The following is a 17,142-nucleotide window of genomic DNA, read 5'->3' on the forward strand; positions in this document are numbered from 1 at the left end:
AGTTTCTCTTGCAGGTGTGAGCAAGAAGAAGACCGGGGTCAACAAAGCATTTCAGCGGGTGTATGCTGATGTGATTGGTCCTCTAGAACCATCTAGAGGCAATGCAAGATTTTATCTTGTGTGTGTGGATCATTTCTCTAACTATGTCTGGATTTATGTGTTGAGAAAGCCACAGGAAGCCTTGGAAAGGTTTCAGGAGTTTTGTGACAAGGTTAAGAGTATGCATGATGCTAACATTGATTGTCTATTCACAGACGAGAAGCAGATTTTTCTTTTACAGGATTTCCAGAGGTTCCTGCAGAAGAAGGGGATCAGGCACAAGATTGCTGTTTCAGCGGAAGCGTGGAACAAGGGTGTCTGTGTACGGGTGAACAAAGAATTGCAAAAGGGGATGGAAGCGCAATTGCTTAGTTCACATCTGCCACATGAGTACTGGGCCGAGTCTCTAATGTCGTTCTGTTATACGAAGATGAGAAAGGTTTCAAAAGAGTTGGGAAGTTCTCCTTTTGAGAAACTGTTCCACAGAAAACCTTCTGTTGCCCATTTCAAGGTTTTTGGGTCTCATGTGAGAACAGAAGCTCCAGGTGGAGTAAAGAATGCCAGAGGCATTTTTGTGGGGTATGAAAAGGGTCTCTACAGAGTAATTTTTGTCGTGAGTCAATTACATCCAGGGGTCCGGCACACTTCTCTTTGCGCAACTCTGCTCTTCCCCCCTGGGACCTTTGACTCAGCAGAGCGTAAAACACAGCGGAACAGAAGCTTGAACGTTCTTCGTGCGAATGCAATAACTCAGGCTGAAACGCTGCAGTCTACTTATCTTAAAGTCTTTATTCCTTAGCAAAACACAACAGTTATAAATCTCCTGCCTGGAGACAGAGCGGACATCTCGCTTGCTCAACGGAGCAAACACGCACACTGAAAGCACACAGAGAAACCACTCCCTTTCCGTGTTCTATGCCCGCCCTCAGAATGTGAGGCGTCATCACTCAGAACTCTTAACCCTGTAAGTTCTGAGCCTCTCCTATCACCCCCTCTCGAATCACGTTCTGAGAGGACTTCTGAGTGTTCAACACCTTCCCCATTGCCTTCCGCCCCTTCCTGGCATCGTTGTTAGGCACCTGTTGAACCTCACAAACCTTAGGTTCGCACTGTGCGAAACCAACCCACGCATTTGTGACCTGAAACCTCTCAGGTGGAATTCCCTTTGTAGCCCGCGAAGACCGCCTGGGCACAAACTGGGGTGCTCCTCCCGACCCACTGGGGCCAGCGTGTGCGTCTTCCTCATCAGAAGACTCCCCCTCTGACTTGACACGTCTGTGAGCTTTCTCCATTATGCGCACAGGAGATGAGGGCTCACTCTTGGACACTCTCTTAACAACCTGTGGAGACGCCCTACTCTGTTCAGGGTCCTGGTCTCCACCAGCAGGTTCGGGCTCTGGCTCTCTTTCCTCCTCAGCGTCAGACAGACAATCTGAGACAGTGTCAGAGCGCACTTTGCGCCTTGCCCAACCATCCTGCTCAAAGAACTCAGCCTGTTTACTGACCAGAAGCTTGGTCTGATCACCTTCTGGGTACGCAAATCTCCACCCTTTTGTCGCAGGCTCATATCCACAGAAGATCATTTCCTGGTATCTTGGACCACCCTCTTGCTGCAACCACTTTGGTACAGGCACTATGGCCCTGCAACCAAACGAACGGAAGAAATGCACCTGTGGCTTCTGTCCGTTGAGCAAGAAATATGGGGTGTCACCTACCACTGCATTGTAGCACCTGTTCATCGTGAAATTGGCCGTTTTTGCTGCCTCCCCCCAGAAACTGTGAGGCAGACCAGAGTCATCCAGTAGAATCTCGGATGCTCGAACCAGAGCTTTACTCCTCAGCTCTGCCACGCCACTCTTCTGAGGAGAAGTCACCTTGTGACGTATCCCCCTCTGGCGAAAGAAACCCTTTAGAGCAGACCCAGTGACCTCTGAACCACGGTCAAACTGGAAACCTTGCACCTTGGTGGAGAACCTCAGTTCCACCTCCGCAACCCAATCTTTGATCAGTTGCGCTGCCTCCTCCTTAGCTTTCAGAGAAAAAGCCCAGGAGTTCCTAGTAAAATCATCGATCAAAATCAGCAGATGCCTGGCTTTGCCCAGACTTGGCTGAGGCATAGGCCCAAACAGGTCTGCGTGCACAAGCTCAAAAGGCTTTGTGGTTACCCTCTCCACTCTGGGATCATTAAATCCCTTGTTTCTGGCTTTTCTGCAAGCCTTGCAATTCAAAGGTTTACCACATTCTTTTACCTTGCAACCTTTGGTGCACTCTGATAACATCTGGACGTCCTCACAGGACCCATGTGACATTCTCTTGTGCCACACGCAAGCACACGACACATGAGTGTGGTCAGTGGCTTTCCCAATATTCCCCTCACCCTCCAGTGGTGTTTCCAAAACAAAGAGGTTGTTTTGATCTTTTCCAACACTTACGAGCTCCTTCCCATCTCTGGAAATTGTACAAACATTTTTCTCAAAACTCACAGAATATCCCTCCTGTAAAAGAGAAGGTACAGACAGCAGGCAATGTTTTATCTCAGGGAGAACATAAACCTTCAATTCAGCCTGCAAAAAAGAGACAAACATGTTAGAAACATGGGTTATACGTCCCTGTGAACCTGTAGCAAATTGAACTGTTTTCTCAGTTGAAACAGCCTTGCAGTTCCACATTTGTCCATCAGGTGGCACTGTGACCAGATGGGCATTCGCAGCCGAGTCAACAACCCAACGTAGGACTCTCCCCCCTCCGGAGTTGTCCTTCTTTGTTGCCTTAGCAACTGCCTTCCTGCTGCCCCCGACCTTGGAGCTATCGCTGCAGGTGTTGTTGCTGTCCAAAACTGCCATCGACGCAGACAGTTGATAAACTTTCTCACGCCTGCTCCCTCTGTTGCCATGGAAACCCGGCTGGTTCCCATGGGAAACGACCTTGGAACCACCCTGCCCTGGCTCCTTTGCTCTCTGTGGGCAGTTGCGTCGCAGGTGTTCCGCCGAAGCACAAACAAAACATCGACGAATGGAAAACTTTTCAAACTTGCCTTTGGACGTCGGTGCCCCCCCACTCTTGCCAGCAGCACTCCTCGAGGCTTTTCTGCAGTTGGGAAAATGGCTTTTGGCTTCTGCTGTGGTTTCTCTGCAAACCCCCTCCAGCTCCTGCCAAACAGCCTGGGCACTCTCAAGACCCTTGGAATGGCTTGCACCCTCACTCTCTGGTGCAAAGTTCTCCTCTTCTCTCAGCTGCTCTCTAGCATGCAGCTCACGTGTAGGGGCATTCCGGCAGCCCTCCAACACAGTCCCAGCCCCCTCTGGGCCTTCTGGGCGTTCCTCAGCCCCTCTTGGGCATGGTGCCTCCTCAGAGCAATTCTCAGCCCCCTCTGGCCTGGCTCCCACTGTCTTCCTCAGTGTCTGCCTTCTCCCGGCCCAGGGCTTGCTCCCGTCCACCTTATCAAAAGGGATTGACGACTTCTGGCTGTCTGCCATCTCTCCCCGGGGGCCCAGCCTACTTACGATACAGTAGCACCTCCCGGTCCGGCAGAACCTTCCCAGCGAGCTCCCTTCGCTCCAGCTGGCTCCAGCTACTCCTTAGCTGGCCTTTGGCTGCTGGCCTCTCACACGCACGAACGTTGCTTATCTTTATTGCTGACCTCCATAACCTGTCGTGAGTCAATTACATCCAGGGGTCCGGCACACTTCTCTTTGCGCAACTCTGCTCTTCCCCCCTGGGACCTTTGACTCAGCAGAGCGTAAAACACAGCGGAACAGAAGCTTGAACGTTCTTCGTGCGAATGCAATAACTCAGGCTGAAACGCTGCAGTCTACTTATCTTAAAGTCTTTATTCCTTAGCAAAACACAACAGTTATAAATCTCCTGCCTGGAGACAGAGCGGACATCTCGCTTGCTCAACGGAGCAAACACGCACACTGAAAGCACACAGAGAAACCACTCCCTTTCCGTGTTCTATGCCCGCCCTCAGAATGTGAGGCGTCATCACTCAGAACTCTTAACCCTGTAAGTTCTGAGCCTCTCCTATCAATTTTGTCTGAATCTGGTCAGGTGATTCTCACAAAATTTCTAGAGAGTGCTCCTGAACAGGAGAGAGTGATAGTACACACATTTCCCACAGAGGACGATTCAGATGATGATGGTGATTTTACTGATTACAGTGGTACTGAGAGTGATGACACTGATAGCTCGGAGAGCTCAGTTGTCACAGTCATTGAGAGGAAGTCTCACACAATGGATAGGCCTTCACAACTGAAGGATGAACCACTGTTTACCATTGGAACTGGTTCTCCAAAGAGTCCTGAGACTGGACCAGTGAGCAGAGAGGATCAGCACCTTATACGTAGGTCTGAGAGAGTTACAAAGGGTCAACCACCCAAGAGGTACTCAAAAGAGTTTGCTAACTTAGCTGTTGCATGTGTTGCTGTTGTAAACAACCGAGGACAGGTTGGAGCTGTGTCTAAGTCAGAGACAAAGACACAACAGAGGGTTGCTAGCCAAGGTAATGCAGATGCACTCATTCCTTGGAAACCAGACAACCAGAGAGGTACACTGGGGAAACCAGTGGCGGGGAGTTCCAAGGGTGGAACTGAAACAACAGGGGAGTGTTATGTGTATAACAACTGTTTGTTTTCTTCTCTGGATCACGCTTTGCTTGCTGCAACACGCATTGATTCTTTTGGGGGAGGATGTTACGAAAAAGGAGCAATGCAGAAGCGAGCTCCAGGTGGCTGGAATGGTAAACAGGAAGCTGATGTTATTGGATTGTACCGTGGGAACCAGGGACAGTCTGTTCAGTGCTCTGAGCGCCGGATGTTACCTCAGAGTGCCACATGACCCTGTACTGGAAGTACATGGGTGGAGTTTTTCTCTCTCTGCAGTTGTGGAATCTGAGTGTACAGACGTGTTTTCTTTGTACTGGTGAAAGACAGGAATAAAGACATGTAAATATATTTCTGTCTGTCTCATTCCCCCCCCCCCTGGAGATGGGAGGGGGAGGAATGGTGTGTTCTTTTCACGTTTGAGAAGAATCGCCGATTGGAGACCTCCCTTGATCTTGCCGGGAGTCGCAGACAGGAGGTCACAAGGATTCAAGCCGGGCACCTGGAGGGTGGCCAAATTCCTCAGAGCTACGCTGGCTCTGCTGGCTTGAAACCGACACAATATACAGTGCAGCTGTTTGCAGAAGATTTTTATATTCATTATGAGCGAAAGAGAGGGCTAAGGTCTGTCTAGCAGCACTGCCCCCCGGGCTCAGGGGGGGAGAGTGCGGTTTCCAAAGGTCGATTGATTGCCAAATGACTGATACTGTGGGACACAGTTTAATATTGCAAACAGTTTTGCCTAATAATTTGGAAAGTACTGGTTTAACAAACTTCAATAGGAAGGTTGGACAATTAAGGAGTTGCTGCACCATCAAAGATAACAGACTTTGACAACATCCTGGAATTGGAATGGAATCAGATGAAGCTGAGCCGAGAAAAAGGCAGTTGGAAAAATTTTATATTAACAAAGTTGTATTCGGACGATGAAAGTATATGGTGTTTGACATGAATGAGAATCCTGGACCCAGGGACAAAAAATGATCAAGCGTTAATATTGAGATGTGGAAAATATGGAAACGACAAGGAGAAGCAGGACTAAGAGGCGGAGATATGCTCCAGAGATCCAGACCGTGGGGAGCCCCAAGAAATTAATAAATACAATTTGGACTATAATTTGATCTTTTTTATTTTATTTTTTATTTTTTATTGAAGTATTATGATCAGATATTTAATTGGATGTTTTCTATTGGAAAATCAATAAAAATGTTTTAAAATAAATATTAAAAAATCCTGCTGGCTGCTCCCAATATGACAGAGCAGTTCCAACATTCCTTGCTTTGTGAACCTGCTACCTATATAAAGCATATTATTTCCCCCACGTTATTCCCCCCTCCTGCTGCTGCATTAGTTTGGTCTGCAAGGGTCAGAATGCATGCATCCATCCTTGAGTTTCCAAACCACAAGGAGGAGTCAGGTAGGTAGTCGGGTTGGGCACGCTGCCCAACTGAGCCCAAGGGAGGTGCCCTCCAAGGTCCAAGCCTGGAAAGACCCTGAGCCTGGTCCTGGGTGGAAATGGTCCCTAAATCTGGAAGGAGCCCATGGGGCACAGCTTGTGCTGCACCTATGGAAAGTAGCCAGGCTGGGTGGTGGGGAGTTAGAGGGAGAGAAGGGGAAGGGTGATATCCTGCCTCTGGCTCACAAAGCCAGAGTGTAGTGGTTAGAGGGTGGGGCCCAGGTTCTTCTTGGAATAACAGGTTTGGAATTGCCCAAAAAAGATGTTAGATTGTTTTTGTATGCCACAACTGCAGCTAGAATTTTATTAGCTAAGAATTGGAAAACACAAGAAGTGCCAACAGGGGAGGAATGGCAGATGAAGATGATGAACTTTTCGGAGCTAGCCAACCTGACTGGAAGAGTCCGCGACCAGAAGGAGGAGGAGTACCAGGAGGAATGGATGAAATTCAAAGACTATTTAGTTAAATATGCTAAGATAATTTAAATAGAAATACTTGCAAATAACAGATAGGCTTAGGATTTAAATATGTGATGTTATAGAATAATATGTTTAAAGTAAAGATGAAAAGAAAGAAAGATGTTAAGTGATTAAGTAAATTTTATGAGAAACTTGTTTTGGAAAATTGTTACAATGATATATATTGAAATTCAGCCAGGGGGATTTGAGGAAGTGACTTAACAATGTTACTAAGAGTGGACTAAGTACAGTTAGGATTTATGTTTGTTTGTGTGTTTATAAATTTTGGAAAATCAATTTAAAAAATTGGGGGGGGAATAGAGTGCGGGGCCCAGGACCTGGGAAAGACCAGGGTTCTAATCCTCCCACTCGGCCAGGATGAAGCCAGGCCAGCCACCCCCTTCCTTGCCCAAGATTTGCTGCTTGGAGGTGGTTCTGCCAGACAGCTCCATGGCACTGCCACTTTCCCCTTGAAAAAGATCAGCGTGAGAACAGAGGGCATTTTAATCAGCATCCTTCTGCCCAGGGCCATAGGAGGAGTCCAGGGCCCAGATGGCTGGGGTGGTGGGCACTCAGAGCCCTGCCTGGCACCTTGCCCACTGTGTGCCACCGCCCGTTCCCCTTCAGCACAGAGCTCCAGCAGTTGCTGCGCCTGAGCTGAAGTGAGGCAAAGACCGAGGGGCCGAGGAGACTCCCCTGTTGCCCTTTCTCCTCCTCCTCCCCCCAAGTTGGGGGCGGGTTGCTTGCTTTTGTCCCTCTGCCTGGCAGGCCGGCTGTGTTTCTCTGCGCTTCAAGTTTCCCTGGGCACAGGCTCCACCTCTCCGCCTCCTGCCCTTCCAGATCACACCGCGAGCACCTTCCCGTCCTGGCTCGGCGCTCCTTCCTGGGCAGACGCGGAGAGCCGACACGGGCCATGGCCACAGCTTTCGCCCCCAAGGCTAGCCAGATTCTGATGACCCCGGAGCCGCACTACATCCCCGGGTAAGGGCAGAGGTTGCAGCCGGCAGGCAGCCCAGGACAGAAGAACTTCCTGGGAGCCCTTTCTCCAGTGTCTCTCTTCCTGCGCGTCAGGATTAGGCTATATAGCTGTGTCTCTTCACACCCTTGCGGGTCTGTGGGGGCGCAGGAGTGCCAACTTGGCCCTGCGACCGTGGGTGCCGGGGGCGCCATGAAGCGTGCACGGCCCTGGCCCTGAAATTTGTGGGTGTCTGGCCCCTTCATGGGGAGTTTTGTGGGTGTTTGGGCACCCAGGGAGTTGGCACCTATGTGTAGGTGTGTGGAATCGATGCGCAGGCTTCTTCCCGACACCAAGAGAGGGAAAGGGTCCCCTTTGGCAGGATTTCTGGTAGGTGGGGGCAGGAATCACAATGCGGGGGGGGGGAGCTGGCAGCACAGCAACCCTTCTCTCTCTCCCCCCCCCGTTCCTCATCCGCGCAGCTCCATCAGGCTGCGCTTCTCTCGCTACCCTCTCTGTGTACAGCAGCTGCCATAGCAACCCGGCAGGAAACCTGGGGAGGGGAGGGTCACCCAGGAACCGAACAGGACGTAGGGCTAGATGGGACCTTGGCCTGATCCAGCGACAGTCTTGTGTTTTGTTGTTGTCGTTTAGTCGTTTAGTCGTGTCCGACTCTTCCTGACCCCCTGGACCAGAGCATGCCAGGCACTTCTGTTTTCTACTGCCTCCTGCAGTTTGGTCAAACTCATGTTGGTAGCTTCGAGAACACTGTCCAGCCATCTCGTCCTCTGTCGTCCCCTTCTCCTTGTGCCCTCCAGCTTCCCCATCATCAGGGTCTTTTCCAGGGAGTCTTCTCTTCTCATGAGGTGGCCAAAGTACTGGAGCCTCAGCTTCAGGATCTGTCCTTCCAGTGAGCACTCCGGGCTGATTTCCTTCAGAATGGATCGGTTTGATCTTCTTGCAGTCCATGGGACTCTCAAGAGTCTCCTCCAGCACCAGAATTCAAAAGCATCAATTCTTTGGCGATCAGCCTTCTTTATGGTCCAGCTCTCACTTCCATACATCACTACTGGGAAAACCAGAGCTTTAACTATACGGACCTTTGTTGGCAAGGTGATTCTCTGCTTTTCAAGATGCTGTCTAGGTTTGTCATTGCTTTTCTCCCAAGAAGCAGGCGATCATGGAGCCCAAGAATGTAAAATCTCTCACTGCCTCCATTTCTTCCCCTTCTATTTGCCAGGAGGTGATGGGACCAGTGGCCGTGATCTTCGTTTTTTTGATGTTGAGCTTCAAACCACATTTTGCGCTCTCCTCTTTCACCCTCATTAAAAGGTTCTTTAATTCCTCCTCACTTTCTGCCATCAAGGTTGTGTCATCTGCATATCTGAGGCTGTTGATATTTCTTCCGGCAATCTTAATTCCGGTTTGGGATTCATCCAGCCTTTCGCATGATGACTTCTGCATATAAGTTAAATAAGCAGGGAGACAATATACAGCCTTGCCGTACTCCTTTCCCAGTTTTGAACTAATCAGTTGTTCCATATCCAGTTCTAACTGGAGCTTCTTGTCCCACATACTTGTGTTCCATGATTGCCACGTTCTCTTGCCCCTGACGCTCTCCTGCCCCCTTGCAGCTACGGCGGGTACTGCCCCCGTTACAAGTTCATGCTGGGCCAGACTTATGGGAAACTGACCTCGCAGCTGCTCACTAGCCCCGAGGCGGATCACTCTGGCCGGCTGCTCCTGCAGCCCAACTGCTCCCCCAGAGACACCGAGGAGCCTCCGGAGCAGAACGAGAGCGGAGGAACGCTCCCCCTGCTTGGCTGCAGAACCATCCCAGGTTACACAGGTAAACTCCGGGGGGGGGGAGAGCAGGAGGTCCCTCAGTCAGGTCGGGGCTGCAGCAGCGGTTGGCACCTGACTTGGGCAGGGGAGGCTCAAAGGGGCCAGAGGCAGATGGCTGTGGCCCCCGAGGGGATGGAGGGCTGGCCCTGGATTACCACCCTGGTCTCCTCTGGGAGGAAGGGTGGGATGGAAAAACCAGGCAGGAGGTTTCACTGTACTGTTCTTGACTCCTGCTAAAAACTATTTTTGTTTAGGGCTTATGCCCACTTAACTCTCCTCTGCACTTTCCCCTCGAAAACCCTTTACCACTGAATCGGAGCAAGGGGTAAGGAGCGCAAAACCCAGATTTTCGTTGGTTGTGCTTCTGTTTTAAAGAGCGGGTTTTGGCAGGGGAAATTCCAGGGGGAAACAAAGAACACAGCTTGGACACAGAGCTTTAAAGCTCAGAAATGTCTCTGGTAAAAGCAGGGTAAAAGCTAAGTGGGAAGAAGCCCCGAGAAGAGCCTAGCCAGATGCTCAGAAAATTGACGAGCGTATTAGGGTGGATCTAAACACGGGAGGAAAACACTATAAATAAGTCAGGAAACGGATCGTTTTAACAAAAAAAAGTATCTATGGAAAACTGCGTTTTAAAATTTCCTGCTCTCTGGCACCATCTGGTGTTGCATGTATATAGCACATTCAAATACCTGTTTCCTTACTAATGTAGCCGAGTCCTTAATATGTTTTTAGTCCTTTGTAATTCTGTCGTTAATTTTTCTCATTGATTATTTTATTGCTTTGTCGTTTTCATAAGCCCTTTGGAGGTCGCTGCTTTTGCACAAACAAGCCGTGCGCAAATTTTATGAAATAAGCAGCCCGAGGGCCAGAGAGAGACAAGGGTCAGAGGCGCCAGCGACTCTTCCCGCCCGTAGTTCAGGCTGAAGTCTGGGTCAGTCCCTCACACATATTCATAGAGAAAACAAAGCAGAGAATGGGGCACATGCTCTGGTCCACCCCAGAATATTCCCCAAGCCCAGGAAAACGCGGCAGCGGCAACGGAGAGCTTCCTTTCTCAGGGAGAAGGTGTGGAGCTCTCTTGCTCACGAGGAGGCAGCATATTTTTCTTGAGGCTACTTGTATCGTGCCCTTAATCCCAGGTCTCAGAGTGAGTGTCCGTCTGTCTCTGGAGACAATAAAGATTAAATGCTAGGGGCTGCCTCCCTGACTTACTCCACCTGCCAACCTTGCCAGCTGCTTTGCCCTTCCTCCACACCTGACCCAAGCCCCCCCCTTTTACATCTCCCCCCCCCCACTCTCTCCCTTCACCCTATGCTGCCTGGGCTGTTGAAACACGTCTTGTGTCCTGGCAGGATTCATCCCTCGGGCCCAAAACCACTTTGCCAAGACCTACAGTGAGATCTGCAAGGAGGCCAGGAGCGAGTTTGCCCGGCAGCTGCTGAGGGGAGCTGAGCAGCGGGAGGCCTGGAAGGTGGCCAGAGGGGAGTCTCCGAAGGACACCAAGCCGGAGTCTCACGTACGTGGCACACCTGAGGGTCAAGCCCTTTCGTGGGCGAGTGTGGCAGCCGGGGGGGGGGCACTTACATGTCACCAAAAAAACACCTGCATGAGATTCGCATGTGCTAACACTTGTATGCAGGCACAAATTTAGAAAGAAGCACCGTCACCGGTGTTTTGAACTCCACCAGCCCCACACATCTGGAGGGCACCAGGTGGGCACCCTCTGGCCTAGACTGCCTGGCATCACCTCTCCAGGGTCTCCAATGGGGGGCACATTTCCAGCCCTACTTGGAGACGGGGCCTTGGCTGGGTCAGGAGGCTGCTGGCTGGTCTGCCAGCACGTGCATCTCATTTGCAACTTGGGACCAGTTTACCTATGAGGTTGCCTCTCCCCCCCCCCACATGCACAAAATGTGGCTCTTTTCGGGGGGGGGGTTATTGAATTATTATTCTTATTTTGATTTTATGTATTGCGATCTTTTCTGTGAATCGCCTTGAGACCTCCAAGTATAGGGCGGTATATAAACTCAATCAATCAATCAATCAATCAATCACAGACACCTCCCCCAAGTGTCCCCCTTTTCCAGGGACGTCCCCAATTTAGAGAAGCCGTCCCGGTTTCTGATTTGATCCCAGAATGTCCCGCTTTTCCTTAGGATGCCCCTAATTTTCATCAGAGAAATGCTGGAGGGTATAGACTCGGCCCCTTTGATTGGCGGAATGGGCACCACCGCAGGTGCCACATAATGCCCGTTCCATATTTGTAAGAACTTGACACCTGCACTTTGGAACTCCCTGCCTCTTGATACCAAGCAGGCGCCTTGTCTGGCCCCTATGAGGCATCTGCTGAGAACATTCTTGTTTAGACAAGCTTATTCAGATGCTTAGAAAGTTGGTGTGCATTTTAATCTGTTTTTAGCATTTTAACTCTTTTGACAGTATTGTTGCATTCCTCCCCCCCCCCATTTTCTTGGCTTGTCTGTTCATAAACTGCTTTAAGGCTTTCTTCTTTACGATCAAGCAGTATATAATTTTTTTAAAAAATTAGTAAGTGAATAGATAAGTGGGTAGCAAAGTCTGGGGCCCCCACTTCCCTCTTGAATCTGCCAGGGCCACGTCTGTGAGGCTCCCAGGTTGCCCTTGAATCTATCTATCATCTATCTATCTATCTATCTATCTAATCTATCATCTATCTATCTATCATCTAGGGAGGGGCCTTAAAGTCCCCCCCTCTCCTTCCCCGTCTCCTATGCCTTGGTGTTTCTTTGAAATGGAAAGTGGCTGCAAAGGGTTTTAATAAAATCAGCAAAGAGACGCCTGCCTGGGCCTGACTCTGACCCTCCTGGTGCCCACAGAGCCTCGCCCCCAAGTGCAAGACCCCCCTGGCCGCCGTGTCAAAAGCTGCCGCCCCATATGTGTCTCGCCACGCCTTCCAGCCCCAGGGATCGCCCTACTCTCTGGAAGACAGCAACCCACAGAGGCACTTCATCTCAGGTGAGGCTCACCTGCCCCCATCCAGGCTGCGGGATGTTCTCCCAATGCAAGAAGCACCTCTGGCAGATGTGGGGTGGGTGTGGGTGGGCAAGTTAGGGGTACCTTCCACCTCCAGGTGTACCATGACCTTGCTCATTCTCCTCCACTACCCCCACCTGTTGCTATTTTCATCCTTCAAAAAACAGAACAAGCCCCTGTAAAGTAAATGGAGCAAGGCTTTTAAGGTCACATTTAGCCCTTGGATCAGGGATGCGGGTGGCACTGTGGGTGAAACCACAGAGCCTAGGGCTTGCCAATCAGAAGGTCAGCGGTTCGAATCCCCGCAACGGGGTGAGCTCCCTGCTCCTGCCAACCTAGCAGTTTGAAAGCACGTCAAAGTGCAAGTAGATAAATAGGTACCCCTCCAGCAGGAAGGTAAATGGAGTTTCCGTGTGCTGCTCTGGTTCGCCAGAAGCGGCTTAGTCATGCTGGCCACATGACCCGGACCTAATGGTCAGGGGTCCCTTTACCTTTACCATTAGCCCTTGGATCAGGGCTGGATCAGAATCTCTCTTGGCCTGCACACCTCCAGTTGGACAGGTGGGTGGGGCTGCAAAGGAAGACCTCTGGCCAAAGGGTCCGAGTTCAAAACCTGCTGCCTTGGGCAGGGATTGGCTGCTCTTGGGGACTCTGACTGGGAGATCTCAAGTGGAAGGAAACCCCATGGGGTGGGCATCTGGTGCCCAATTTGAAAGGCTCTCTCCTTGCCAAGGAGCAACTGGGAGGAGCCTTCAAGCCCCTCAGCTGATACTTGGCAACCAGGAGGTTACACATCGGAGGTCACATTTGGCTCCCTTTGTGGGAAGCTCTTGCCAGGGCGCCTTCCTTGCAGATCTTTAGATGCCAGGTGAAAACTTTCCTCTCTAACAAGGCCTTGGGCTGATGAAACAATCCATGGCCTTTTAAATATGACTGGAGAGGTGTAGTCTTTTTAGTATTCAGTTACAGTTTTGTGTTTTTATGTTGCAAAATAATAATAATACACCCCACCAGCTCTGGAGGGGGGTGGGCTTCTGTGGTGGGTCTAACTCTCTCGACTCCTGCAACGCAGGCTTCACTGGATTCATCCCTCGTGCCCAGTATCTGATTGGGGCAAGCTACCCAGTCATCACCCACCGAGCTCTGGCAGAGTTTGACCGGATGCGATGGAGGCAGAAGCAAGGGCCTTCTGGAAGCAGCTGCGATGCCCTCCCTCCGCTGACAAAGACCTACCCCACAGACACGGGCCTCCTGCCCCACTACAGGGGCTACGTTCCAGGTGAGCTGGGGGGCTGCCCCACCTGTTCATGCTCTTCTCCTCTGTGGGAGACCTGGCTTGACTGTGGAGACACCTGAGGAAAAGGAGCTGCCACAAAGGCTTGGACCAGTCCAGGAAGGAAAGTTATTCCAGGGCCGCTGGCCATGAGGACTAGGCTCTTGCCTCCGCAGAGGAGAGGTCTGCTCTTGGGCTCAAATCCTGCTTGTGGGTTTCCTATAACGGGCATCTGGTTGGCCCCTGTGAGAACAGGAGGCTGGAGTGGATGGGCCGTTGGCCGGATCCAGCATGTTCTTATGGAACCTCATATTTGCTAGGATTTGGGGGGGGGGTCTTCTTTAAAATATGCTCATTGCAGGGAGAGGTAAATTTTACAGACCTTTCAAAGCTGTGATGAGGTGCCCCTAAGGGGGGTTTGATCTATGCCAGCTGGCTGTCCCACAGCTGTAGGACATTATTTGGGTGGGGATACCACCAGTTCGAAAGCATGTCAAAGTGCAAGTAGATCAACAGGTACCGCTCTGGCGGGAAGTAAACGGCGTTTCCGTGTGCTGCTCTGGTTTGCCAGAAGCGGCTTAGTCCTGCTGGCCACATGACCCGGAAGCTGTACACCGGCTCCCTCAGCCAATAAAGCGAGATGAGTGCTGCAACCCCAGAGTCGGCCACGACTGGACCTAATGGTCAGGGGTCCCTTTACTTTTTTATGGAGTTATCTGACCCCCAAGCCATCTGAAGGCAATCCTGTATAGGGAAGGTTTTTTAAATGTTTGATGTTTTATTGTTTTTATATATGTTGGAAGCTTCCTAGAGTGGCTGGGGCAACCCAGTCAGATGGGTGGGGTATAAATAGTCAAGTTACCCTTATGGAATGGGATGTCCCTATTTTCACTGGAGAAATGTTGAGAAGCTCTGCAGGCCTGGAGGGGCCTCCCCTTCTGCTCCAGCTTCCTGAAAGCCCTTGCCACTCTTCCCCAAATGCTCTGGTCTGGAGGAGGAGGCGTCGGCAGACACTGCAGAGTTGGAAGGGACCCCCAAGGCTCATCCAGCCCAACCCCGAAAGGCAGGAATCGCAGTGAAGGCGCCCCCTTTCTCCATTCAGGCTTTTGTGTGTCTCCTTGCAGGTTACAAGTTCCAGTTTGGTCACACCTACGGCCAGCTCACCTTTGACGCCCTGGGCCAGAGCACCCTGGAGAAGCAGGTGCTGGATGGGCAGCCATGATGCCCCGCCCTCTCTGGGACTCCCCCCCCTCCAGGAGCCGCTTCTGCCCCCTTGCTTTGTGTGTGTGGTGTAAGGAAGGGAAACCGACAGCCAGGATGGAAGAGGACCCCTTCAACTCCCCCTCTTCCTCAGACAAAGGATCCCGGGTGGGACTTTTTTGAGGCGGGGGTGGGGATGAAAGGATGGATGGGCAGCTCCCCCTTCTGGACTGGGGTGTGTGTGGACCGGACAGCCTTCTGGTTCCCCCAGCTCTTTGAATCTATGGGGTCTGTTTCTCAGGAAGGTCCCAGTTGTTCCAGAGGGTTCAGTCATGTTCTGGGAAGCCCAGAAACACCCTTTGGAGAAGCTTTTTCACCCGCCAACCTTCCTCTTGCCAGAGGCCCCGCTGGAGACCAGCTGCCTCTCTGGGAAAGGACCACCCGGGGCCAGGCAGTCTTAAGAAGAGGGTCCGTCCCGCACAGTTTGGGAGAGGGGAATGTGGCATGTGGGGCAGAGGCCTACAGGGCATCTAGAAGACTTAGATAATATCAACCAGGGCATGTTCAACCTGAAAGCAAGAGGAAACGGTCTACATTTTTTGCTTCACTTTGGGATGTGGAAGCTGCACATGTCAACCCTCCCACAAAACAGGAGGGACTTAAAAGTGACAAGAAAACCCCTTAATTCAGGATTATTTTTCTGAGCTGGAAAATGCACAAAACGTCTCTGATTCTAGCTACACATTTCCCAGCCGTGCTCAGGATTTAGTTGCCACTTGCTAGGAATTAGCAGAACCGCTTTGAAATCAGCCTCCAGAGAAAACATCCCAAATGCACCCCATTTTTCACCTCTGGCTTCCAGGTAGCTCCGTTTGGATGGAGCAGACATAAAGGTAAGAGGAAGTCACAGGTGCTGCTGGGATACGACCCCAGGTGACCAAAATTAAGTAGATGCAAGTGCCGGGTGGGGAGTCGTGGTCCCATGAGATAATGAGGGCCCACCTGAGATCAGTCCTCTCCTGCCCAGCCCTGGGGATTTCCTCCCCTTTAGCAGAATCTTCTGTAACTCTGGGATTCAGCAGGCAATAGCTCCACCTTCTGCAGCAAGGCGAAAACTCTGCCGCAGACATTTGAAGAGGAGCCAGAGCTCAGTGAAGACCCTGCATGTCATAGGAAAGAAGCGCCAGGTCCAAGCCCTGAGGGAGAGGGGAAGGGGACGGGAGAATCACAGAACCATGGGAGCGTCATGTAGCCCAACCCTCCTGCAATGCAGAAACCACAGCAAAAGCCTCTCTGATTCTTCTCGCCTTCCAGAAGCACTGGTCAAGAGTCGCTTCTCCCACAACTCGGGGTAGGGGCAAGAAACGTTGGTTTTGCCCTGAAAAATGGAGGAAGACTTCCTTTCCCCCTCTTACTTTCTGACAATAAGAGCTGTTGGACAGTGGAAGAGTCTCTTTCGGAAGGTAGGGGCCTCTCCTCCCTTGGAGGTTTTCAAGCAGAGGTTGGGTGGCCATCCATCATGGATTCTTGAGTTGAGATTCCTGCCTTGCAGGGGTTGGGCTAGAGGACCTTTGAGGGTCCCTCTAACTCTACGATTCTCTGATTCTATGCCAAGGGCATCACTTGGGTGCTGGGCAAAGGGCAGCTGCTGCCCCCCAGCCCACTTTGTCCCTCCTTTTTGTCTTCAACCTTTTTCTCTATCCTCCAATAGATCTCCAATTAATCTTTTATTCTACCACCTCAAGGAGTTGCGTCAAGGCCTGCAATATCCAGAACTTCCCTGCAGGCTCCGCCAGGTGGAGGAGCCGCCCCATAGATTTCCTCCACTCCTGGCTTCAGAGTCCATCGGGGTGGGGAGGGGCCCAATCCTGAGGTCCCTGCGCAGGAAGTGGGTGGGTGTATCGACCGTCTCTGCAGCGGAGAGGAGCTCTTTAATCAGCACCTTTTTTTATTAATATGCATCATAAATAAAGAAATAAATAAAGGCGAGACACCCTGTTCTAACGCCGGAAGTACAAATTAAACATGGCGCCTTTTTCCGCAGGAGCCTCTGACTTCGCAACAGCAGCCACCCCTTGGGGAGAGGGCAAGGCGGGACCCCCAAGCCCAGCCCCTCAATACTGACCGACCGACTAGCTGGTCTTGGCAATAACACTGCCCTCTGGCTACACAGAGGGGGGGGGGAGACACGAGAGACCAGGACCCCCACCCCGCCCCCCAACGGAAAGGGAGAATGGCGAGGAGTCCCAACCCCAGAGAAAACCCTTCTCCCACCCACCCTGTTACAGACACGGGCAGGCAG

At 51.3% G+C, this 17,142-nt stretch overlaps 1 protein-coding gene across 1 annotated transcript; it reads left to right on the top strand.

The window, feature by feature from the left end:
* The first annotated feature begins 7,282 nt into the window (after positions 1-7,282).
* FAM166B (family with sequence similarity 166 member B) lies at positions 7,283-15,038 on the top strand. The gene is made up of 6 exons (XM_053407890.1): positions 7,283-7,536; positions 9,145-9,359; positions 10,708-10,871; positions 12,211-12,349; positions 13,440-13,646; positions 14,765-15,038. Exons 1-6 carry the CDS (start codon positions 7,469-7,471, stop codon positions 14,860-14,862), a joined length of 891 nt encoding a protein of 296 aa, XP_053263865.1. The 5' UTR covers positions 7,283-7,468; the 3' UTR covers positions 14,863-15,038.
* Positions 15,039-17,142: the final 2,104 nt, after the last annotated feature.

The sequence above is a fragment of the Podarcis raffonei genome, chromosome 11 (genome assembly GCF_027172205.1).
Source record: "Podarcis raffonei isolate rPodRaf1 chromosome 11, rPodRaf1.pri, whole genome shotgun sequence".
In the NCBI taxonomy this organism is placed as follows: domain Eukaryota; kingdom Metazoa; phylum Chordata; class Lepidosauria; order Squamata; family Lacertidae; genus Podarcis; species Podarcis raffonei.

Coding starts and splice junctions, on each gene's coding strand:
- FAM166B (XM_053407890.1), top strand. CDS start 7,469: ATGGCCACAGCTTTCGCCCCCAAGGCTAGCCAGATTCTGATGACCCCG. Junction 7,537..9,144: donor GAGCCGCACTACATCCCCGG/GTAAGGGCAGAG, acceptor GCCCCCTTGCAG/CTACGGCGGGTACTGCCCCC. Junction 13,647..14,764: donor CTACAGGGGCTACGTTCCAG/GTGAGCTGGGGG, acceptor GTCTCCTTGCAG/GTTACAAGTTCCAGTTTGGT.